Source organism: Neophocaena asiaeorientalis, unplaced genomic scaffold (genome assembly GCF_003031525.2).
Source record: "Neophocaena asiaeorientalis asiaeorientalis breed wild unplaced genomic scaffold, Neophocaena_asiaeorientalis_V1.1 scaffold1337, whole genome shotgun sequence".
Classification (NCBI taxonomy): domain Eukaryota; kingdom Metazoa; phylum Chordata; class Mammalia; order Artiodactyla; family Phocoenidae; genus Neophocaena; species Neophocaena asiaeorientalis.
In genome coordinates this window covers 267546-290545 of record NW_020173700.1, presented here as the reverse complement: position 1 = coordinate 290545, position 23000 = coordinate 267546, and the positions used below count along the sequence as shown (strand labels likewise).

The 23000-nt window shown below is 54.1% G+C and overlaps 1 protein-coding gene across 6 annotated transcripts in view; it reads left to right on the top strand.

Moving 5' to 3' along the window:
• Positions 1 to 23000, top strand: part of NDRG4 (NDRG family member 4) — a 41406-nt gene that overhangs the window by 11890 nt on the left and 6516 nt on the right. For 3 of the 6 annotated variants that reach the window (XM_024750572.1, XM_024750570.1, XM_024750569.1), the window contains exons 2-9: positions 7025 to 7119; positions 12902 to 12946; positions 20554 to 20659; positions 20913 to 21033; positions 21121 to 21183; positions 21356 to 21416; positions 22545 to 22631; positions 22715 to 22771. In XM_024750572.1, coding sequence (XP_024606340.1) covers positions 7048 to 7119; positions 12902 to 12946; positions 20554 to 20659; positions 20913 to 21033; positions 21121 to 21183; positions 21356 to 21416; positions 22545 to 22631; positions 22715 to 22771 — 612 coding nt within the window. In that variant the 5' untranslated portion in view covers positions 7025 to 7047. Of the gene's footprint in view, positions 1 to 7024; positions 7120 to 12901; positions 12947 to 17087; positions 17224 to 20553; positions 20660 to 20912; positions 21034 to 21120; positions 21184 to 21355; positions 21417 to 22544; positions 22632 to 22714; positions 22772 to 23000 lie in introns of those variants that run through there. The other 3 variants (XM_024750575.1, XM_024750573.1, XM_024750571.1) reach the window with 2 other exon arrangements.

Genomic DNA, 23000 nt, shown 5'->3' with positions numbered 1-23000 from the left:
GCGGACTCTCAACCACTGCGCCACCAGGGAAGCCCAGACTTTTAATAGATATACAGATACATAGATATAGAATGTGTGTGTGTGTGTGTGTGTGTGTGTGTGTGTGTGAGTGATTGAGGCAGAAAAAATGCAAGGTGAGTTTGGAACATCATATAGGGCTAGAAAATTAGAAACGACTCAAAAAAATGATGGGCTCATGGTGAAAGGACCCAAGAGCCAGCTTGAAGGAACTCCCAATGGCCAAATCTGGCACAATCAGAGCCATAAAGTAATAATAGAGATTGATTATAACCCATAGAATAAAATAAATAATTGAATAAGTAGATGGAGAAGAAAAGACAGCTCTTTTTCTTCGAGGAGAATTCCAGTTAATGTAGAAGAGATGATGGAAATAGAAAATTATCGTTAAGCAAATACCACAGTAATAACTGTAGGCAAGCATCATCCATGGTTGCTAAAATTAGTGGGCGAAAGTATGATGAGAAACAGGATGTGTGCATAGTCTCAGAGTATCTTCCCACAAGATACGTATTAATTACAAAGGGAAAAATAGTAACTTTATACTGGAGAAACGTGGCAGACACCACCTGAATCGGGTGATCAAGCTTAACATCCCCGATGATAAAACAGATTGACATCTTGTACCCCATAAAACGGCACAATGACAAGGGCACATCTCTTCTGCTATATTCTTACTAAAAATGCATCACCTTGGTCTAATCATCAGAAAACAACAGACAAACCCAAACTGAGGGGCATTCTACAGATTTAACTAATCAGTATTTTTCAAGTGTCAACATCATAAAAGACAGACTGAGGCACTGTCCCTGACTGGAGGAGACTGCATGACAGCTCTGTGCAATGTGGCATCCTGGACTGGGAGACTATTGGGAAAACTGGTGAAATTCATCTCAGGTCTGCAGATTACTTCACCATATTGTATCAGTATTTTATTTCCTGGTTTCTCTAATTGTATTAAGGTTCTGTAGCATGGTGACATTAGGGGAAGCTGAGTGAAAGGTATATGGGAAGTTTCTGTGCTTTGTTTTTTCTTTGTTTTTTCTAAATTTGTAATTATTTCAAAATAAAAAGTTAAAAGGTAGGGGACAGTATTATGCCTTAATTTAATTGGCAGTGTTTTTTCTCTTCTTTTGGTACATAAAATGTTAGTGTCAGCTATAATCGATGGTATCTTAGATTTGATAATATCTGCTGTGTAGAATAAAGTCTCCTTTTAGACCCTTCCAAACCCATATCCTTCTCCAGAGGTGAGCATTACTGTTACCCTGATTCATTTGAGGATTTAATTTGCAAATATATGTACCTGTTTGATGCATGTATTTTTTGCATAAATGGGGCTTATTTATTTATACTTATTATTCTGTGGCATTCCTTTTTCTCTTAACTGCATATTTTAGAATGCTTTCCCTATCTGTTTGAGTGGAGCTGCCTTAATTTTTAAATAGCTGCATGGTGCTCTGGGGTGTAGATGTGCCATGGTTTATTTAACCATTCTCCTGACATTTGTTTGGGCTGTTTTCAGCTTTTTCCTATTCCAAAGAGTGCTGCAGTGAGCATCCCTGTGCACAGCCTCTTCGTGTTTTTCTTTAGGATAAATATCTAGAGATATAATTGCAAAGTCGATAGATGTTTGCATTTTTACAAACTACCAACTCGCCCTCCAGATGAAGGTGAACCCACTGCAGTCGAGCCAACAGTGTATGAGAGTATGTGCTGTTTCCCCACAAGCTCACCAACGCTGAATGTTATCAGTCGTTTAATACTTTGCAGTCTGGGTGAAGAAGCATTCCTTCACTCCATCTCATTCAACAAAAACATATCAAGTGTCAGAAAATATTAACAATCATTTTTGTCATTATGGTTGTTGTTGTAGGGATGTGATAGGGAAAGGTATTTCAGGCAGAAGGAACGGCATGCACAAAGGCACGTGCTTCCTGTGGGTAGAATGGACCTACTGTGCTGTCCCAACCCTCTGAGTTAAGGGTCGGGACAGAGAGAATGATATGAGGGGCCAGCTACCCGGAGGCTCGAAACCCTCTACATAGCACAGTTGGAAGCTGAGTTTCTGATTTCTGGGGTCCCTGAGTTCTGGGGCTTCTTTTCAAACCACAGGGCTGGCGTGGTGTGGGTGGAAGGACCTCAGGTGCTCAGGCTTGAACGTGAGTCGTCTGCCTGCCCTTAGCGGCATCGTTCTTGATCTGTGGCGCAGACCCCTCCCGCAGGGCAGAGCTGGCCAAGCCAGGTTGGCTCTGCTCCCTGTTCCATTTGCTTGCGGCTTTTCTTGTAATAACGGGACCTTATAATCAGGACTTTCAGGAGTGCACCACCTACAGGGCATCTTGGACCAAGACCTTGACCATGACCTGCCAAGAGGCCCCCTCACTCCTGTGGTTAAAAAAAAAAAAAAAGCCATTCCACAGCTCTTCCGCTTTTACAGTTTGGTTCCTCCCTGTCCCACAAGGTCTGGTTCGCCTGCATGTGCTAACTTTACCCTGTTGATGTCTGGCCTTCCTTCACCTTCAGCTCTTGCATTTCTTGGTGGGACAGGTCTGGGTGTTTGGGGTGGGGAGCAACGCTTGGCTGGGCAGCACTGCCCTCACACAACCTTCCACGCCTCTGGCTCCCGGGTACTAAATGCTGTAGGAGCCCCCAGTTGCTGAAACAACCCAAAATCCCCACGTGTATTTCCAGACGCCCCCTACTACTGCTGAGCCGTGCTCCCACTCAACAGTTGCTTTATTCCATAGGTTGTGTAACTGCCACTGATTAATTAAATTGAAGCACTATAGACAAGGCTCAGGAATGATCATAGTAATTGTTTATATTTTTAACCCTAATAAGTGTGAGGGTTCACGTGGCCCAGGATAGAATCACATTTAGTGACGCACAAATCAGCAACCAAAAGTAATTGAAAAGAAATGCGGAGCCTCATAAGGAATCCACCCCCATTCACGCTGCTCGGGAGCTCCTTTCTGTCACCCAGCCAAAGAGCCCGGGCTTTCTCTCCCTCATCCCTTTCCCGTCCATTTATTGAAACATCAGTGGAGCCTCCCTGCCAGCAGGTATGAACCCTTCCTTAAATAGGAGACAAGAGAAAAAGAAACTGCAGAGTTGTCTTAAGTAGGCAAAGGAAGGTTAGGAGGACCCCAGTCACTTATGTTATTTTTGTCCCATCCAAATGGGTACAGAAATCTTCCATTTAAAAAGCATGTTTCTATCTGTTGTCTCTGTTGTACCTCAAAGCTCTCTGAGGTGGGCAGAGGAAGGCTACTGCTCCCATTTTGCAGGTAAGCAATCCTCTTAGTGATCTGCCCAAAATAAAGCTAGGCAGTGAGTGATACAGAAGAGATTCCAGTGACTCTAGGCCGGACCACCGAGAAGCTGAGGGCTGGAATTCACCCCAGGCCCATTTGGTTCTAACACTCTGTGTTGCCTTTAGAGAATCTGGGATCAAGAGGGAAAAAAGGCAAAGCGAAAAGGTCCCTTGCTGTTGCTTCACAGACCCCTGGGATCTCGCACCCCATTTGCCTTGTGCTCCCTGATTCCTGACAAACCTGACTCAGGCTTCCTTGTGGGCGGTTGATAGGAATCTCACGCTCTCTTTTATTTATTATTTTTGATTTTTCTAAACTTTATTTTATAGCAGTTGTCATGATTAGAGAAGTAAATAACACATTTAAAAACCTTCTCAGGGGGCTTCCCTGGTGGCGCAGTGGTTGAGAGTCTGCCTGCCGATGCAGGGGACGCGGGTTCGTGCCCAGGTCTGGGAAGATCCCACATGCCATGGAGCGGCTGGGCCTGTGAGCCATGGCCGCTGAGCCTGCGCGTCCGGAGCCTGTGCTCCGCAACGGGAGAGGCCACAACAGTGAGAGGCCCGTGTACCGCAAAAACACAACAACAGCAAAAAACCTTCTCAGGGCCAAGGGATGCCAGAATATTTACAAACACATTCACGCTCTTTTTCTGAAAAATTTTTTCCGGCTTTATTGAGATACAGTTGACATATAACATTGTATACGTTTCAGGCATACAATATACTGATCTGATGGGAATCTCATTTTCTTGTAACATCATCTAGCTGCTTTTTTTAAAATCATAACTTTCTTAGGAAGAAACTCGTCTGCCACCACCCTGTGGGAGTGTCCCCTCCGGCCTCTGTTCCCGAGCCCCACATCACCTGCTGGGCCCTGGGCTGTCCCTGTTTTCCACAGGCTGAGACATCCCCAGTTCTCTGGATTATGAGGTTTCTCTCTGCAGCCCCCTTCCCCGCCACCCCCTCATCACAGCCCATCTGTCCCTGCGCTGCCCACTCTCAGCCCTTTTAATAGAACCGTCCTTGGGGAGGATGGTCTCCACTGTGGTTTCATAACAGGCCTGGGAGAGGGCGGGGACACCCCAGTGCTGCCAAAGCTTTTAATTGAATTCAGTATTCAGGGGGGTTGGCGGCTAAAAAGGCCCTAATGGGAGAAGAGTTTTCCAGGGTGGGCCTTCTTTCAGCTCCCCACCCGGACGGGTGGGTGACTGTGCACACGTCAGAAAGGGTGGAAGAGAAAATGGGGGAGAGGGGAGAGGACGCCTTTCTAAAAATACAGCCCGTTTGTGTTGTGTTAGTTGGTTTCCCCAGAAGCCGCTGGGAACCGAGAGCTCCAGCATGGCACTAAGGTGTAGGGACCTGGGTATCTGGGTGGGCAGGGGTCTCCCTGCCTGGCCTCTTCATGCTGGGGACAAGGCTCTCCCAGGGGGGCTGCACAGCTCTGGATTAGCCTTCCAGGAGGCCTGAGTGGCCAGCGGCTCCCAGCCCAGCCCCAGCACGTCTCAACCCAGACTAGACTCAGGAGGGGACCCCCATGCGATTACAAGGCACCGTCTATGTTAGCATTCTGGAGGGCTGGTGCTTCCTGCTTCTGACAGGATGGAAGGAAGCCCAGGCAGGGTCTGGAGCTACGACCTGGTCTCAGGACCTCCCTGCCACAGCAATGGGTTCCATCCAAGGCCATGTGCCCTTGGGTCCCAGGAAGCCACTGCGCTGACTCCCCAGTCACTAGGGCTTCCACGGGGAGAAGCCAAAGGAGCAGGGGTGGACAGGGCGGGGGGGCATCTTCTGACCAACCAGCTAGTGGGACTGTCAGCCTTTCAGGGCAGAAGGGAAAGTCTGAGGGCTTCACTCTTGAGAAAGACTAAAAATAGAATTGGGAAGGAAGGGAAGAGGGGTGGGAGGGAGGATGGGAGGAAGGATAGGAAGTCATCCTTCCATCCTTCCATGTCAGGCCGCCGTGGTTGGTTTACCTCATCGCGCTTCCCATCAGGGTGAAATCTAATAGTACAGGAAAGTACCTTGGGAGATGTGAAGTGCTTTGCAAGAGTAAAAAATTTTAATGATCTACAAACAGTCTTTCTTAAATATTGTTTTTTCCTGATTTTAGACTGTAGACCCTAATTTTCAGTCCTTCACCCAGGGATAATGCCTGTTAACTTTGTGAAAAGCCTCCCAGGCTTTTTAATGGAACTATTCATATTTCTCATAATTTGGATAATACTGTATGTTTTATAACTGCTTTTTAAAAAAATCTATTACAACACAAGCATTTTACCATGTTATTAAATAATCTTCTACAAGTTATTTACCCATAGTTTGTCTAGTGCCCTACTTATGGACATTTCGCTTTTTTAGCTTGTTTTGGGTGTTTTTTTTTTTGGATTATAAATGGCACTGTGGTGAACATTCTTACAGATAAATCATTAGGTGCCGTCTCTAGTTTCCTTAGGAAATTTCTCCCAGGGAGAAGATTGCTGAGTCCAAGAGTAAGAACCTTTTAAATGATCTTAATTCATTCTGTAAAACTGCCCTCCAGAAAGATGTACCCATTTATACACTCACAAGCAGTATAAGAAAAGTGCCAGTTTTGGTGCATCTTTGCCAGCACTGCAAATGTTGCCAAATCCATTGGCAAAAAAAAAAAAGAAAGAATATCTTTGACTTCTAGTGAGCTTTGACATTTTCCCATGTATTTATGGGCCAGCTGTAATTCTTTTATGAATTTCCAGTTCATATCCTTGCCTAGCGTTTCTCTTGGTGCGTTATGATTTGTGCCATCCTGAAATCCAAGTGAGGAATGGCAGTGCCAGGCTAGACAGATTGTGGGGTCCTGCCACCCTCTGTCTGCCTTCCCCCACCACTGGATCCTCCAAGCACACACGTGCACATATGACCCCTTCCTCTCCTGAGGTTCAGAGGCCCGAGGTCTCCCACGAACACGCAGCCATTAGGGTCTGGGCCCCTCTGCCTGGAGGCTGTGGGTTGAGTGGTCACTGTGTCATCCCTCCCTGCTGGTGGTACATCATGACCAGCACCTTCAATGTCACTCTGCCTGCCACACTGCCAGGCCCTCCCTTCTGCCCTCTCAGAGCCATCCTCACCGAGGCCTGTCTTTCTAGGCACTCAGGACAGCCCTCAGCTCTCTTCCTCTGTGTCCTCCCAGAGCCCACTGTCCACTTCTGACCACAGGGCGCTTCCGACCCTGTGTTTGGCTTCCCCACACTTGTTCCTCTGTTTCTTAATAAATGCAGTTTACTTGAACTTATTCAAGGGTCATCCTGTATTGTGTCGCCTTGCTTTTCTTTTCCTCTTTCTTTCTTCCTTCCCTCCATCCTTCCTCCCTCCCTCCCTTCCTTTCTTCCTCCCCCCCCTCTTCCTTCTTTCTTCCTTTTCTTTTGGGGGTGGCAGGGAACATGTTTTAACTTTTAAGACCAGATAATACAATGACCTTCCCTGAGCCAAACAGGCGAGTCTTGCAGACGGAGCCTTGCTGCCCGGGTGAAGCGCCGCGCTGGGCCTGCGCTTGGGAACCGGGGGTCCGGGGATGGAGGGGTCGGTGTGGTCCCCGGTGCCCCTGCCCCAGCCCGGGCTTGCGCTGTCCCCTCCGCCCACCGAGAGAGTCCGAGCAGGGCCCAGGCGTGCCTGTCGCAGCAGGGCCCAACCCTCGTCCTCGCCTTCCCTCGCTAGGGCTCCTGCTCCACGACGGGACCATGGCCGGCCTGCAGGAGCTGCGATTCCCCGAGGAGAAGCCACTGCTCCGGGGCCAGGACGCCACTGAGCTGGTGAGTCGCCCCTTCGCGGTCCTGAGGGCGGAGGGCGCCACCTTGTGACCGAGAAGGAAACCGCGCGCCTTCCCTTTAGTCTATTTTTTTTTTAATTTATTTTTTTTAACATCTTCATTGGAGTATAGTTGCTTTACAATGGTGTGTTAGTTTCTGCTTTATAACAAAATGAATCAGTTATACATATACATATGTTCCCATATCTCTTCCCTCTTGCGTCTCCCTCCCTCACACCCTCCCTATCCCACCCCTCTAGGTGGTCACAAACCACCGAGCTGATCTCCCTGTGCTATGCGGCTGCTTCCCACTAGCTATCTGTTTTACGTTTGGTAGTGTATATATGTCCATGCCACTCTCTCACTTTGTCCCAGCTTACCCTTCCCCCTCCCCGTGTCCTCAAGTCCATTCTGTAGTAGGTCTGTGTCTTTATTCCCGTCTTACCCCTAGGTTCTTCATGATCTTTTTTTTTTTTCTTAGACTCCATATATATGTGTTAGCATACGGTATTTGTTTTTCTGACTTACTTGACTCTGTATGACAGACTCTAGGTCCATCCACCTCACTACAAATAGTCTTGCTGATGGCTAGGAGATGGCCCTCCATCCCGTGAGCCACCCTGAGAAGCCTTGTCCCCGCCTTGGGAGAGTTCCTGGTGGGCTGAACGCCCACGCAGCTAAAACCCAGCCAACCTCACTGTGGCTTTGGCTGTCTTTGAGGCTGGGAGGCTCTGTAGAAGAGTTATTCCCATTTTAGTGATGAGAAAACCAAGGTACAGAAAGGTTAACTCACTTGGCCAGGGTCACACAGCTCTCGGGGAATGAGGCCCATATTCAACCCCTGGTTGTGGGCGGCCGTTGAGCCCCAAGAGGGTCCCCGCTGGGCAGTGCTGCCTCCAGTGGGGTCACGATGCTTCCCCAACTACCTGGGCCTTTCATGTCTGCAGCCTCTCTTTTTTCCTCATAAGCCCCTGAGGTATGAGGGAAAGTATTACCAGCAGTGTTTCCAGGAGCAGTGGCATCAAGGCATCTGAGGTTGTTATTTTATCCCAAAGGGCCCTCGTCTGAACACCAGGCGTTAGATTTCAGAATTAGCTCTACCCACGTTTTCTTTTTTTTTAATAGCATTTTTAAAAAACGTTCTTAATTTTATTTATTTATTTATTTATTTGGCTCCGTTGGGTTTTCGTTAATATGAGCAGGCTTTCTCTAGTTGCGGTGAGCAGGGGCTGTTCTTCATTGCGGTGCTCGGCTTCTCATTGCGGTGCTCGGCTTCTCATTGCGGTGGCCTCTCGTTGCAGAGCACGGGCTCTAGGCGCGAGAGCTTCAGTAGTTGTGGCTCGCGGGCTCTAGAGCGCAGGCTCAGTAGTTGCGGCGCACAGGCTTGGTTGCTCCACAGCATGTGGGATCTTCCCGGACCAGGGCTCGAACCTGTGTCCCCTGCGTTGGCAGGCGGATTCTTACGTTTTCTTGTTGTGGTGACACCCAGCACAGCTTCCCTTTCCCTCCTGCAAGGAAAAGCTATGGGTCCATTGCTCATAGAATTCTGGGGCATCACGGCTGTAGGTCCCTACTGGTTATGCCGCTCAGCCCCCCTCACTTTACAGGTGGGGAAGCCAGGAGCCCAGTCCCTGGATCCTCGGCACACCCTTCTTTGCTCTGCCCCAGCCTCCCAGATCCTCCCTCCAGAAGGAGATAAGCCCAAGAGCTGCTGAGTTACACATGTTGGGACAGAGTGGCTGTCCAGGTGCCAGGGGCCCAACCACATGAGGCCGGCAGTCATGTCCCCAAGAAGGGTACAGTCTTCTTTTTTTGGGATTGAACCCGGCCCCTCAGCAGTGAGAGCGCGGGGTCCTAACCACTGGACCACCAGGGAATTTCTAGGGTGCAGTTTTACTTTTAAAACAGAACCTCAAGTTAACTTATGAGACCTGATTACCTGAGGGCAACCCCCAGGAATGGTCGGGGAACAGCTGGTGAGCTGGACACTTCGTAGACTTTTGATTCTAATTCTACTTCCTCCCTGTTCCAAGCCCCCATCATCTCTTGCGCAGGTGCTCCCCGCTGGTACGGGTGTGCATCTGTGGGTGGCACAGAAAGCTGAGGGCACCTTGGCCTCGCATGTTTTCTTCCACTCTTCGCCTCGGCATGGCAGCCCCACCCCCCTTCTTTCTGCTTGAAGGAGCCTCCCCACTGGTCTCCTTGCTCTGTACAACCTTTTAAAATACATCGTGTCATTCCTGGCTTTCTGATGTGTTCCATTCACTTGTTCCAGCCCTTCCTGAGTCCTGCCCTTGGCTTGGTAAGGCACCCTTGTATCCTAATTATAGATTTCCCTTTTTTGCTTAGACTGACCAGATTTGATTTCTATTACTGGCCACCATCCCTCCTGAGGCCTGTTTTTAACTATTGTTCTTGGCTTTGGTAAGGTACCCCCGTAATTTTATCCTTTTTGCGTAAACTAAAAATTCCACACATCATGTCACTTTTCTGCTTACAGCTGGCCAGTGGCTGCCATAGCACTCAGAGTTGCAGCCACAGTCCTTCCCGGGGCCCAGGGTGTGCTCTGCACCCCCTCCCCCTGCTGGCTCCTATCCTGTCTCCCAGACTCACTGCTCTTCCTTGAACAGGCTGATCATATTCCCGGCTGTTCCCTCTGCCTGGGACACGCTAGCCGCAGGACTCTCCAGGGCTGGCCCTTCATTTTGTTCAGGCTCTGCTCAGATGCCCCCTCCTCAGGAAGGCCTTCTCCGACCACCGGGTCTAATACTGACACGCGCACACCCTCCGGGCCTGGTGCTTAGTGCTCTCAGGCTCTGCCCCACAGGCTCCTGGAGCAGGGACCCTGTCCGTTTGGTTCCCCGATCTCCCCAGTTCCTAGCGCAGTGCCTGGTACACAGTAGGCTCTCAGGAAAGACTTGGGTCATTGTGATGCAGCTCAGAAGAAAGAAGTTTTTCAGAACTCTCTGAAAAGTCCCTCCTCCCCGCAAACAGCCCACCTTTCGAGGCATGCGAGCAGAGACCAGCCTTCTTGTGAGGGCGTGGTGGGCCGGATGGTGGCTCTCAGGGACCCCTGCACTCATCACCAGGGCTCAGGGGTAGGGGGCTGCCTGCTGGTACGGGGTGTGCAGCTGTGGGTGGCACAGAGCGCGCAGGGCACCTTGGCCTCACACGTTCTATGCCTGTCTCTTCCACTCCCCACCTTGGCAGGGCCCCTCGCACCCCTTCTCTGCCCAGCCTGGCCCAGCACCTTGCTGCCCCTCCCTCCCTGAGCCCCTTTGACCAGCCCCCGGGCTCTGCCTTCTTCCTGCTGCATTTGGTGTCTCTCACCTCATCCCACCTGGACCAGAGTTGGCTCCCCTGCACGATGGTCTGCATCTCAGTCCTCCACGGAGGCTGCGAATCCCCAGCTGAGTTTCTCTCCTTTCTCAGGTCAGCACAAGCCCTGTAGACCTGGTCACTGGTCACATCTGCTTTTCCCAAGACGTACTAATGGCCCCATCCTCAACCCCCCACAATCCTCCTAGGTGCTCCCAGTGTGCCCTTTCCAGATTTCAGTGACAACTGGTGCAGTCCTGTCTTGAAGTTCTGCCTCGCTCTCTGCCTCTCTCTCCCAGGCGGTCACACCCACGGACAGATTCCCCTATCCAGCTGCACGGGACAGGAGTGCCAGTCCTTTTCACTTTTTAAATCTTCCTCAACCTTCCAGGTGCAAATTCCCTGAATCCACTGAGGAGCAAATACTTCCACACGGTTACCCACCGTCCCTCTGCCATTTCAGACTCGCTTGCTTCTGAAGTCTTTGCCTGGTGTGTCCAGGGCTCCGTGGAAGAATTGTTGATTCTCCCCATGCCTGCATCCCCACCTGGGTCTCCTTAGGCCACTCCTGGGCCTGCTCCCCTCCTCTCAGCTGGGCCCTCTCTCCCACCGGTTTTCCTTGGAATGTTCATGTGGTTCCTCCCAGGCCTCCAGTGTCTCTGGATTGGCTTGTATTATGCCTACTGTTTCTTGGTTTGGGGTCCTGCCCATCTGAAGCTTCCCATCCCCTTGAAAATCTCCTGCATCTCTTTCCCTGGCCCCGCCTCGGGCAAGGTCTTCCAAGGTAAGAGGATTCATTGATAACCAGCCTCGACCCTTTCCCCCAGACCCCTGCCCCCTTCCTTGGAGGGTCCAGGAGTGGCCACCATGCTCTCCTCCCCTCCCCAGGCAGAGCCCCCAGGCCCTGGAGGAACCAGGAGGGGAGGAGAGCCATTGTTGATTTCACCTGAGAGCTGGCTTTCCTTTTTCGTGCGAGAGCCTCTAGTGCTGTCTGATTTTTTCCACCACCCCTCCCACTCCAACTGCCAGAATGCAGGTGGGTGAAAACATCAGGTTCGCTGCTTTTCAATGTTTTCCTCCCTGCTCCTGTGACTTGGGTTCATTTTCCTCCTTGTTGCACCTAGTAGCCCTGCCCTTCGCTTGCTGTCCTCCGATAATATCCTGGTTCTCGTCTGTCTCATTTATCCACATATGTATTCAGTAGCATCTGTAGCACACAGAGTCCAGTGCAGGAGTGCCAAGGGGAGAGTGACTGCTATCTGTGCCCCTTGTTTAATCCTCACAGACACTGAGGCTTGGAAGCTAAGTGATCCTACAGTGAGCAGAGGAGAGCAGAGAGGGTTCTAGACAGACACAGTAGAAGGCAGGGCAGAGGCCCCAGATCTCTGCTCTTCCTGGATATGTGGGATCCCCCCATGAGGTTCCTTCCCCAGACAGAGACCCAGGGCGGGTGTAGAGTGTCTGAGGGCCGCCGGGCTGCATCGGGGAGAGCCTGGCAACGCAGACACATGGGGTTCAGGCCCCCATTCCTCCACTCTCCATTTCTGCCACCTTATAAACAGTGGGTATATGTAAACCGTGCTCCCCTCATTCATGAAGTTAGACTTGTTCATCCAGATCTGTTTGTGTTTGAGGAGCCTGGTCCATGCCAGGCTTTATGCTGAGAGCTGAGCCAGACGTGGTCCATACCCTGTCGGTGCCTGCAGTCCAGTGGGAGGGATGGGCACCAATCAGAGACTCACACCAGTCACCATAAATGAGCCTAAAAGCAGGGGATTTTGGTGCTTTGAGAGCATGAAGCAGGCAGGTCTGGAAAGGTGGGAGCAGCTACTGCAGAGGCCCAGACAGCGCCTTTGTGCAGGTCAGAAAAGCCCCCTTCTCCCTCAGCTTCTCCATCCTTAAAGTGGGTGTGACAGGCCCGCCTCTGCACTTGTGCCCTGATGGGCGACCTCAAAAGTCATCTGTGGGGACAGCGGGCAAAGTGCTGAACAGCAAGAATTTGGGGTCAGAGATTATTCCATCACTTTCTAGCCATGTGCTTCCATCTCTCTGAGCCTCACCCTTCTCACCTGCAAAGTGGAAATCGTCACGTTTTCAATTAATAGGTAAAAAAAAATTAACAGGTAAAATCAATGTGTGTAGCTGCTTGTAACCTCATCTGTCAGGTACTAAATGGCCTGATGCCCAGCGCTTGGGAAGCCCTCTGTCACTTTTGTTAACATTAAGATGGACTGGGGAGGGAATTCCCTGGCGGTCCAGTGGTTAAGACTCCATGCTTCCACTGCAGGGGGCCGGCTTTGATCCCTCTTCTAGGAACTAAGATCCCACATGTCGCATGGTGTGGCCAAAAAAAAAAAAGATAGCCTGGGGAACAGCAAGCGAGGCTGCTCGAGGCAGAGCCCCTGTGGCCGCCTGCCTGGCCCAGCCTGGGGCCTAACGAGCCACCCCCTCTGTTTGCCTTGCTTTAGGAGAATTCCGACACCTTCCTCTTGGCTGTGGACACAGACTGGAAGGTAGGTCTCTGCTCAGCCTCCCCAGATGGGGACCAGCTGCTGGCTGGCCCCTCCCCCACCCAGCCTGTTTCAGAGGAGGGTCACAGCCCTTCCACGTGCCCCCAGCCTGAAGCCACAGGGACTGGGCACTTGGAAGCCTCCAGGACCACCCCCACTGCTCACAGTGGCTTTGCCTCCCCTCTGTCCCGTGGAGAAATGCCCCCTCTCTCCTTGAACAGGACAGGGAAAGGAGGAGAGGTCTGGGGGAGTGAGGATGCTGTCATCTGAATCAGCACTTTCCTCCTATGAAAGCCAGGCTGATGCTCCGAAATAGCTCCTGTTTCCATGGCAACAGTTGCCCAGGACAACCGTGTCCTCTTTAGTTTGATGCCAGATTCCCTGTGAAACTGAAATCGTTCTTTGTTTTTATTTCTCTGCATGATGATTTCTGATTTTGCTCACTTGGCCAACCATTCCTCCCCTGTGAGTCCCATAGTGGCCGTTTATTTCCGGGTCTCAGAAAAGGCATGACAGCAGACACAATGGGAGCCTCACAGGGCTCCAGGGCCCCGCTGGCCGTCATAACCTACTGAACAAAGTCAGACTTTTCTGGGACCTTCCTCCTGGCTGGCAGGAGCTAGCCCCCAGGCCACCATCCAATTTGGGTCAGTCTCCCAGCCCCGTGACAGCCTCAGCCTTGCGGTCTGGACGCAGGGGTGACGTGGAAGGAGGGATGGCCTGCCGGCTCCTCTTCCCAGGCGCACGGAGCTGCAGCCAGGATCTGAGGATCTGGATACGAACTGTGCTTTTGACCCTGGGTCACCCGTCCTTCAAGGACGCAAGCAGAGGCATCAGAGTGGCCCTTGTGCACATGCTCTGGTCTCCTGAGAGCACCAGCTCCAAACACAAAGGCCTCTGGAGCTCGAGAAGACAGGATGAGGCCTGGGGGAGTGGGGAACTAGAGGCCGGGGAGGTGTCCACAAGGTGGCCCAGGCCCAGGCAGAGTTCCCTTTGTCCTCCCTGCTCCAAATGAGGGCTGGAATGTGTGAACAAACAGACCCTCCTCCACAGGAGGGGGCTGCTGAAATAAAATCCAGAGCAAGCAGCCCCTGCCCGACATTGAGTGGGACTCACTGGATGCCAACGGTGCTGACTGCCAGCCCCCAAAACACACGCACCCTGGGAGGCAGATTGGAGGGCGAAATGGGTGATGAGAATCCTGGGGTCCCCTGCACCCATCTGCCGGGCCCAGACTAGGGTGGCCACCCCATGTGTGTGGGACCTTGGCTCTCAAGATCCTTTGCTTGGTAAAGTACGGCACGTGTTAAAAGGTACCTTACTGTCTACTCTGGGTACACCACACAGCGGCTGCTTTTCCTTTTAATTGTTTTTTTCGTAAAGCAGCTGCCGGGATGGCCCTTGCCTGGGCCAAGGCCTGGCAGGGATTTTATCCTGTTCAGTCCCTTGCCTCAGTGGGCCCAGCCAGTGGGGGAGGCAGAAGGACAAACTAGAACTAGGAAGACCTGGGTCCAGGTCCTGGCCCTGCCACCTGACCTCCAGTACAGGTCACTACCTCATTTGTAGAGTGAGGCAGGCAGCTCAGCCCTCCCCGGGTGTTTGTAGGGTCGGGGTTGGTGCCCTTGGGCTGGGCACTCAGACCCTGGGCTGTGACTAGTGGCCACTAGAGCCAGACTGCCTGCGTGTGGTTCCTGGCTCTGTACCCACACTGGCTGTGTGATGTTGGGCAGGTTACAGAACCTCTCTGTGCTTCATTTTCCTTGTTTGTAAAGTGGGTGTTCAGAGGATAAAATAAAGTAACATGTGCAAAGCATTTGGATGGAGTATGGCATGTGGGAGATATGGTACTAAGCATTTACTACTCTTAATGTGACCTCAGGCCCAGGGTGCTGAGCTCCACTGTTTACTAGCTGAGTGGGAGAATTTACTTCTCTGTGCTTCAGCTTCTTCATCCTTTCTCATAGGTTTGTGAGGATTATGTGTCACCCTTGCTCCCTAAGGCTACCTGTGCAAGCAGCTACACTGCTTTTCTACCATTTACAGAGGTGGAGGCTCAGAGTTGTTGCCTGACTTGCCTGAGGTCACACAGCAAAGACTAGCAGGGTTTGGCTAGCAGGACCCGAGCCTGCCTTATTCAGCCACAACTGTACAACCTCCAGGGAGGAGGCTAACAGGTTGGAGAGACACACAGATTATCCCATTTCTCCCCTGGGCAGGCCTGGGAGAGGCCTACATATAGGCCTGCATATAGGCCACTACATGTAGTGATGTTTGAGGCTTTTCTTCATCCTAGCAGCTCTGTGAGGAAGGCACAATTCCTATTCGACAGTTGAGACTAAGGCACAGAGGAGTTTAAAACTCTTGTCCAAGGTCACCCAGCTAGGGGGTGGGGAAGCTGGAATTTAAACTCAGGTCTGTGGATTTGGAACCACTGAGCTGAGAATTGCGAGGTCGTGGCTTGGGGTGGGCAGTGTCTGAGATCTCCCAGGTCCAAGGGTGGGAAAGGCTACTCAGAGGTTCAGGTGGGCATAAGGTTGGATGGGGACCATGAAGGGGCAGGGTTTTAGTGGCAGAAAGGGTGGGAGGCCACCCCACCCTGCCCCTCTTCCAGAAGCATATGGGAGGATTTTGTGGGCACGTCTACAGACAGGGCTGTGCTTTTGCACACCACCTCAATTGCGAGAGCCTCTTCCTGTGCCCAAGTGGCTGCAGGGAACAGGGAACATGGACAGAACAGGAGGGGCTGGGGGATAGCCCATTCCACACCCCAACTGCCCTGGGAGACCACAGGCCCCCAGCACTCTGCACTAGGCCCGCAGTGCGAGAGGTCAGAGAGGGGCAAGGGAAGTTATTGATGCCCCCCAGGCAGAGGCCATGGTCAGGAATAGCATACGTGGCAGGTGCTGACCAGGTCACTAGGCACCCAGAGATGGGGAGGTGACCACCTTCCCCCAGGGCAGCCAGCCAGCAGGCACAGGCTGGGACGAGTGGCGTGTTCCCTCGCCAAAGAGACAGAATGGGGGCACAGGGGCTCACTCCCCCCCTCTCTCTGTTGCTCTTGCTTCTCTCAGCCCTTGGGCTCTCTCCTCTGCTCCCCTCCCTGGCCTATTTCCTCTCCTCCTCTGCTCTCCTTTCCCTGCCCCTTCTAATCTCTTTACTCTGCCTGCTGTCTCTGGCCAGCTCCTCCCCCAAATCTTGAGCCACGTGACCTCCAGCACCTGTCCTGCTGCTCAGGACAGCGGGAGGCGGGAGGCGGCTCAAGCATCCTGCTCCCCAGAGGCTCGAGAGCCAAGCCCCAGGCTGGGTGGCCCCAGGAAAGAGGGCTGGGTGTGTCTGCGGCAGGTGGGCATGCCCACATGGACAAGCTGCCTCCTGTCCCTCCTCGCGTCTCTAGTGGCCTCCAGCCCCGTTTGCAGGGTGGGGGTGGGGGAGGGCAGAGCTGGTGTGTGCCCACCATCTTCCTGGTCCTGCAATCTGCCCAGGCCCCCTGGCCCCAGGACCCCCATCTCCCCAGCATGAGCAGGTGCTGGGTATACATGTGGGCAAAGTGGGGGCTGCCCAAGGGGAGACCCTGGGGGTGGAGAGGGAGCAGTCCCCTGGAGTAGGGTCACGACCCAGGCTGCCCCAGGCAGCAGTGACTCCCCGTATCCCCTCAAGGTTAAGGGATCCAGGCCTTTCTGACGTGGAGGCTGGGCTTGGGGCGCTCTCGGGCCCTCCCTGCTCCCAGGGTATGGGTCAAGGGCTCTGCTGTCTAGGGCATGCCTGTGTGGTCCACCCTGCCCTGCTTCGGTGTGCTCGTCTTTGAGAGTTTCCTGTCACAGGGCACACCTGTACACGTGGCCTCTTGTCTTCCTAGGACCCGTGTGCAGCTGCTGCTGTGAGCCTCTGTGCCGGGGGTGGGCGGGATGCAGGGGCTGGGGACCATCAAGACTGATGTCTTGCTGAGGGTGGGAGGAGCAGGAGATGGGGTGAGTGAGAACCTTGGAAGCCAATCAGAGCCAAGTTTGTCTCCTGAAAGCCAATCTGGGAGCAGGGGCTCCTGGTGAGCGAGTGGCTGCTCAGAAACCCCGCAGGGAGGAGGGGCCAGCCCAGGGCCCCACCCCCCCGCCACCCCCTGGCTCTACATATAAATGGCCCGGGAGCTGTGCCCCGTCATAGAGCCGCTGGTCTCCTACTTGCGCTCCCCCTCCCTCTGGACCCTGGTGACTCAGGCCTTTGTTTGCCCTTCCTAGTCGAGGCGGGTCGCCTCCCTCAGCAAGATGCCGGAGTGCTGGGATGGGGTGAGTGCGGAGTCTGGCGGGGGCGGGGAGGGAGGGGATCCCTCTGCCTCTGTCTGGTGGTGGTTCTGCCTTCAGTCGCCTCACCTTGGGGTCACTGGGCAAGGCCAGCAGGGTCCAGGCACCCTGGTCTGCTGCAGCGGTTGTGGGTAGCTGCTGGTCAGGGTCCACAGGGGAGGGCGGGGAAGGCTGAATCTCTGCACAAACTGGAACGGGCTGTGACTTGTTTGTAAGCCTCTGTGGATCGGTGTGTAGGCATGGGTATATCCCACTGACGGTGTGCCCTCCGCCTGGCATGTGCCCACCTGGCTCTGCCTGGCGCCTGTGACCACCTCAGCCCTGTGGAAGCTGTTCCCTGCGTGTCTGTGCCTACAGACACCTCCTGACCCTGCGCGGGTTGTCTTGGTTGTTTGGGGGACTGCAGGGTGCTAGTCAGGCAGAAGTAGGGAAGTCTGGGTTATGGTGTTAACTGGTCCGTCAGGCTGGGGTCCCTGCAGGGAGAAGGGGGTCGCTGCGCCTTATTTTCTGGGTGTAGGAAGGCAATGCTGGAGGGATGAACCTGCAGGGCTAGGGGCCCCGGGGGGACCAGGGTGCCTCCTTCTGCCTGGGGGCAGCAGGTGCCTAGGCTCGGGGCTGTTCTAACTCCAGGAGGGAGAGGCAGGGGCACACATACCCCTCTACCCCGTAGCCTGCCCTGCCTGCCCTGCCGGGTCCGGAGGCCATGGGGCCGACCTCTACCCAGGCAACGACGTCAGTGCCTACCCGCCGCTGCAGACCCGGTCCTTGAATTATTGATGCGGTTGATGGGAGGAATCCAAGCAGCCCTGCGCGCGCTCGGAACCCCCCCCCCCCGCCCCCCGCGGCGCTCTAGGTCACGGATTAGGGGAGCCGGACAGGCAGAGAGAGAGGACATTAGAGCCCCCTCCCTTGCTGCCGCAGTGCCTCGCGCTGGCGCCCACCTGGAGGCGGGGACGGGCTCTGACGTCACCAAGAGCCAATGAGAGCCCTCGGCCCTGGGGATAGGGGGACTCAGAGCGCGTCTGGCTGCGGCCTTTGGGGCGCCCCTCTTGGGGACCTTTGGCCTCTATCAGGATTACCTGGATCTGAACTCCTGGGTCGAGAGGGTGCAGGGAGGTCGGTGGAGGGTTCAGCCAAGGTCAATGGGCAACTGGGCTGGTGCTCCCGATGGCCTGTCCAGGCCCAGCCCAGCCCATCCCATCCCCGGGGGCCTGAGCCTTAGTGGTGCAAGCACTGCGACTTAGTCCCGCTGCCCCTGGTGGGGCATGGGGACCTGGGCGGCCACACCGGGACTGGGAGGGGCAGACACTGCCCTCACACACACCCCCATGGGGCGGTAGAGATCTGGGAGGACCACGCCCTGGGCCCTGACTTGTGCTCTGCTGGCTAGAGCTGACCCCGCTCCGAGAACTATGCCGCAGGAAGCGCACTGCAGCTCTTGTGCTGTGGACGCCCTCTCCTGCCCCCAGCCCACCCTCCATAACACTGTGTGCCCCTCCTGCCCCATCCCACCTTCCTTAGCACTGTGCACTCTTCCTGCCCCAGGCCCTGCCCTCCAGAGCCAACAGAGCATGGGGGGTGGGGATGAGGCAGGGCCCCCCAGCAGGGACACGCACCCTGTGGAGAGGCTGCTTGCTCAGAAATCTCTTGCATGGAGCTTGATGTCTTCCTCAGAAAAAAGCAGTCTGAGGCTGGCATCTGGCAAGGTCCCCCTCTGCCTTCTCGGAACTTGGCCTTGGGCAAGTCAGTTCTTTCCTAGCCTCAGTTTCCTCCTCCTCTGTGAGGATAAATAAGAAGATACATGAAAAACGTCTGGTCAGTGGTCAGTGAGCAGCAAGTGTTCCTTGTTTTGATAGCCCTGAGGGAGGACAGGCCTGGGCTGTGGGGAGCCTGTGGCGGGCTCGGGCCTGCCTGGAGGACTCCCAGAAGTGTGGCTCCCGGGGTGCAGCCTCGAGCCACAGGGTTGGCACTGCCTTGTCTCTCCCCACTGGAGACAGGCCTCGACAGTGGTCCTCTGAGCCCAGACCCAAGAAGGCCAGTCCCCAAGAAGATGTTCCCTGCCTGAGTCTCCACTTTCCTGTCGGAGGCAAGAACTTAGGTTGTCTCTGAATCTGAGCATCCTAGTGTCCTCCACTTGGGGAAAAGAGCTCCTTTTCTCTTGCATAACACCTGGCACACAGTAGGTGCTCAGTCACATCTGACTGTCCTTGACCCTAGCCCCACCTCCAACTCCCTGGGGCCACCCCCCTGTACTTCCCAGGACTCCCCCTGGTGCCAGCAGGGCTGTTTATTCAGCTTTGACAGACCCTCTTGGAGCCTCCCCATGAGTGGCCGAGAGGGAATAGTTTGCAGAAGGACCAGCCAGCAGGGCGCCTCCCCAGGGCTTAGAGATGCCCACCCACGGCAGCCCCTTTCTGGGCCCCTTTCCAAGTGCTAAACACTCGGCAGATATCAGCTTGTTTAGCTCTCACAGAGTCCTGATGAGGTGGCTTAGGCAGCGGTGGCTGAGGCACAGAGAAGTGCATGCCCTGCTCAGAGTTACACAGTAGGGGCCGGAGCGGGTCTTGAACCTGCAGCATCCAGCTCCTGCTTCCTGGAGAACTGACGACCCTGAGCAGCGAAAGCAAAGGCGTGAACACAAGAGGACCTCAGAGTGGCCGCTGCAGAAGGCCTTTGGGGAGGGGGTGGGAGTCTAGCCTGAGGGAGGCCTTGGGGATCACGGAGAGGCAGGAGCAAGAGCCTGGAGGTGGAACCAGGGGCAGGTGTCGGGGTGGGAGGCTGGGCTGGCTAGCAAGGGGTCTTTGCCGTGGATTCTAGGTGAGCTGTTGAGGCCAGTCCCCTTCAGGAGCTGCGGCCCTTTTGAAGGCTTCTGAGTCAAGGGGGAACGTGGTGGGGGCGGGACTCAGTGGGGATGGCGGGACTCAGTGGGGATGGCAGAGCTGTCCTGGAGGGGCTGCAATGAGATGGGGAAAATGGGCTTCACTGGACCCTGGAGGCCTGAGTGCAGCAGGGCCTGAGCCTGGGCCTGGGCAGTGGCAGCTCGTCCCACTGGCTGGTTTGCAGAGGAGACCAGAAACTTTCACATGCAGACCAGTTCACATTGCCCCTGTGCTAAACGGCCTTGGGAAGGGGTGCTCCCTCTGGTCTGTCCTCTCTGGGGGTGGCTGGGGGTGGTGAGAAGGGGACGCCCCACCCTATGGGGGTGAAAGTCCCGCCAGAGGCCCAGCAGCCCCCAGGCTGCCCCACAGCATCATTTCCCGAAAGAGCCAGGACTGGGGGCTGCCCGGAGTGTCCAGCGCTGTCTCTCCCCTCCAGGAGCATGACATCGAGACGCCTTACGGCCTTCTGCACGTGGTGATCCGGGGCTCTCCCAAGGGGAACCGCCCGGCCATCCTCACCTACCATGACGTGGGTCTCAACCGTAAGTGCGCCTCAGCGTCGTTTGGCCCTCCACTGCCTCGAATCTCCCGGAACAGTGAGGCCCCCCCTCCCTCCCCACAGAGCCCCGTAGATCCCCACTCACGCTTAGCTCTGTGCCCCTAGCCATTTGGGTCTTGGTTTCCCCGCTGAACCATGAGGCTGATCACCTCTGCCTCGACCTCCCTTTCAGCATCCATGGGCCTCCCTGCCCGCCTCTCCTGGCTCAGCCACAGCTGAGAGCTTTGTCTTTGCAGACAAGCTGTGCTTCAATACCTTCTTCAACTTTGAGGACATGCAGGAGATCACCAAGCACTTCGTGGTGTGTCACGTGGATGCCCCCGGTCAGCAGGTGGGGGCCTCGCAGTTTCCTCAGGGGTAGGTACCCAGAGCGACCCACCCCCCAGCTTTCCCGAGCCCTGTACCCCCGGCTGCACTGGGCCTGACCTGGTGCTCTGCCTGCAGGTACCAGTTCCCCTCCATGGAGCAGCTAGCCGCCATGCTCCCCAGTGTGGTGCAGCACTTTGGGTGAGTCCTCGCCCAGCCCTGCCCTGCCCTGCCCCTGTGCTGGGGGCCAGGGGGCGCCCACCATCTCCGCAGAGCCAGCAGGCTCCAGCTGAGCGCTGAGGGCTATGGGTGGGTCTGCTGTGGATGGCAATCATGGGAAACCCCTAGAGTGACCAGCCATGCTCTCTATCAGGTTCAAGTACGTGATTGGCATTGGCGTGGGAGCCGGAGCCTACGTGCTGGCCAAGTTTGCAGTGAGTCTCTCCACCCGCCCCTGTAACTAATCCCAGGGCTGGTCTCTCCCAGGGGCAACCCCACAGGAACTTTCCTTCCTGTCTTCCTTTCCTCCTCCCCCTACTTCCTCTTCACTTAGGAAAAGTCCTTTTTTCTTTTTTTCCTCCAAGGAAATTAACTTTAAAAAAAAAACAAGGTTACTTTTTCTATACAATTCCTTAAAACACTATGAGCCATAAGTTGCTGCAACCATTATCCAAAACCAAACTTCCTCTTAGCAACAAACTATACAACTAATTCCTCCAGCCACTAAATAAGGATTATCCTAATCACTCATTCACTAATTAGGGTAATACTTAAACATGAATCATTTTTTAATCTAAAATTACACGTATGATAAGTTTGCGAGGTTTAAAGAAAGTCAGGTATCAGAAACATCATATCGGGTAGGAGCTCACAAGCTTTCCATCTCTAAAAGCAAAAACTTAATTTTTAGGATTCAAAGTATTTCTTTCTTCAAAAAAAAAAAAAAAAACAAAAAAACTGACTAAGAATTTTCAACTCCAATTTCCACTGCAGTATTTAACCACTTTGTTAACTGTCAACTATTCCCAGCTGCCCCCAGACAACCTTGATATGACCTCAGTATTGTATATATATATCACCATTTTCCCCTAACACAGGCAGACAGTCGAACAGAAAACTCGAATCTCTTTTACAATGTCTTAACACAAAACAGGCTTTGGAAAGGTCAGTTTCTTAATATCACTAGGGTTTTTTCTATGAAAGCAAAGAAACAAAATATTTCATTGAAGATGTTTAATCCTTAGTGTTGCAATAGTAGCCTCTTCAAAGGTATATTAAAGGGGCTGAAAAACAGTGAAATAGGCATAGATAGATTCCAAATAAAAGGGTTTTGAAAGGTTCCAGTTGTGGAGGAGGATGGGCAGGGGCCCCCAGGCAAGTTCCCAGCTGAAGGCACTTGGTTATCAGTGGTACCTTGAAGCCCTTACAGAGCGCGGCCTTCTCTTCAGATCCTAGTAACCGCCTGCGAGACGGGCAGGGCCAGAATTTTACAGTCCGTTTTCCAGGTGGGAAGACTGGGCTCCCTGCCCCGCCCCCCAAGCCCTGTCTCCCTGTCCCGGCAGCTCATCTTCCCTGACCTGGTGGAGGGGCTGGTGCTGATAAACATCGACCCCAACGGCAAAGGCTGGATCGACTGGGCGGCCACCAAGGTGAGCGCAGTCCGCCTGGAAGGGGTGGGGCGGGGCGGGGCGTCGTGTCGTGGTGCTCACACTGGCTCCGCCTCGGCCCGTAGCTCTCCAGCCTGACCAGCACTTTACCCGACACGGTGCTCTCCCACCTCTTCAGGCAGGTAAGGGGGCGGGGCCGTCCTCACGCAGGAGCCGGAGCGGCGGGTTGGGACTCTCCCGAGGGCCTGGTTCTGCCCCCGCTCCCGGCCGGGCAGGAGGAAGAGGGTGGTGGGGTGATGGGGCATAAGACATGCCTCACCCCTACCCCGGGATCTGCCGCGAGACTGCAGCACCCGAGACGGACAGGGGAGGCGGAGGGGGCGGGGTCCCCTCCCCTCCCAAGGCCGTGGG